Source organism: Sinocyclocheilus grahami, unplaced genomic scaffold (assembly GCF_001515645.1).
Source record: "Sinocyclocheilus grahami isolate Dianchi unplaced genomic scaffold, SAMN03320097.WGS_v1.1 scaffold39383.1, whole genome shotgun sequence".
NCBI lineage: Eukaryota > Metazoa > Chordata > Actinopteri > Cypriniformes > Cyprinidae > Sinocyclocheilus > Sinocyclocheilus grahami.
The window spans coordinates 1-1,286 of record NW_015523484.1 but is presented as its reverse complement, the minus strand read 5'-3'; the positions used below and the strand labels follow the sequence as shown (position 1 = coordinate 1,286).

General features: G+C 40.4%; 1 protein-coding gene across 1 annotated transcript; it reads right to left on the bottom strand.

Annotated features, from left to right (window-relative positions):
* Positions 1 to 194: 194 nt before the first annotated feature.
* Positions 195 to 1,218, bottom strand: LOC107580666 (alsin-like; the record flags this gene model as incomplete). The annotated part of the gene is made up of 3 exons (XM_016266338.1): positions 195 to 259; positions 771 to 909; positions 1,042 to 1,218. Coding segments are annotated over 3 exons (381 nt in total), but the record flags the coding sequence as incomplete, so codon positions are not given.
* Positions 1,219 to 1,286: the final 68 nt, after the last annotated feature.

Sequence of the window (1,286 nt, the reverse complement as noted above, 5' to 3'; positions counted from 1 at the left end):
TATATATATATATATATATATATATATATACACACACATATACATTACAGTAAGCAAAATGTGATTAAGTGTCAAGAAAATAATCACAATGCAAAAAATATTTTTTTCTTTTGACTTTGAGCCGAAATTTAGACATGTGTCTGTGAGATTCACCCATGAAACTACTTCTAATTTAAAACTTATTACAAATGCAACTACATAAAAATACCTTCAGTTTTTGCGTTGGATGCCGACTCCTTCACCTCAAACGCTGCAATATCTGTAACCGTGGCAACAGTAATATATGGGAAACCTATCCACAAGTGCCATCAGCAGAAATTTGAAGAGCCATGGTAATACAACCAATGCCATTGACAAACATATTACTGCAAGTTAAAATAGGCCAGGCAGCGATTTGCAGGGTTTTTACTTTGAACTGAATGAACTAAGTCTTAACACACTGCACAGGATTATGATTAAACTTCACATATTCAGCAAATAAAAGAATACATTCATAGTAATCATTCCTCTGGTTCTTATGCGTCTAAACGGCAGAACAGGCTCTCTACATTCAGATGATTAAAAAAAGCAGACCTTTTTTTATATATTTATGAAATTTGTCTCAAAAAGGAATGGAGTTGTTAGTTATTCATAGCCTCTGCAACAGAAACACCAAGCTTGCAATGAGCTGATGGATGAGAGAGGCAAAACTTTACAAGATGCTCATCAACATGCTCATGCAGACTTACGGAGACGGCACACTGGGTGTAAGAGAAGGAGAGCGTGTGTACCCTGAAAGAGCAAGCCAGGCAGGGACAGGCGACGACTGAGCTCCGCCTCCTCCTCTCGGATGTCCCCCAGGCTGGAGCTTTTCTTCCCCTGCATGGGCTCCTCCTGACGCAGTCTCTCCTCTACTCGCTCTCCTGGAACCTGGAGCATAAAAAATCTGGTCAAATGCATCATAGCTAGATTAGAATTTCTGTTTCTTCCCAATAAAAGTGCCAAAAACATCAAATAAAGGTAATGTAAACATTCAGTATAAAAACTGGAAAACACACTTACCCAGTAACCAATCACTTTTCTCAGAGAGAGAGCTTCGTATGTGGACACTACACGTTCCCCCACTGCAGAGGCACAGGACACCACCAAGTTGTTCAACGCGGAGCCCATTGGAGTCACAGACTGGGCGACCGGGATCAAGGGGTCAGAGGTGAAACGATCAGCACAGTCACTGGAGAGCTGTGACAGGAAAGATATGAGAACTTGAATTGTGCATTTAGAAGCAATTAAACAGTTCGATTTATGAT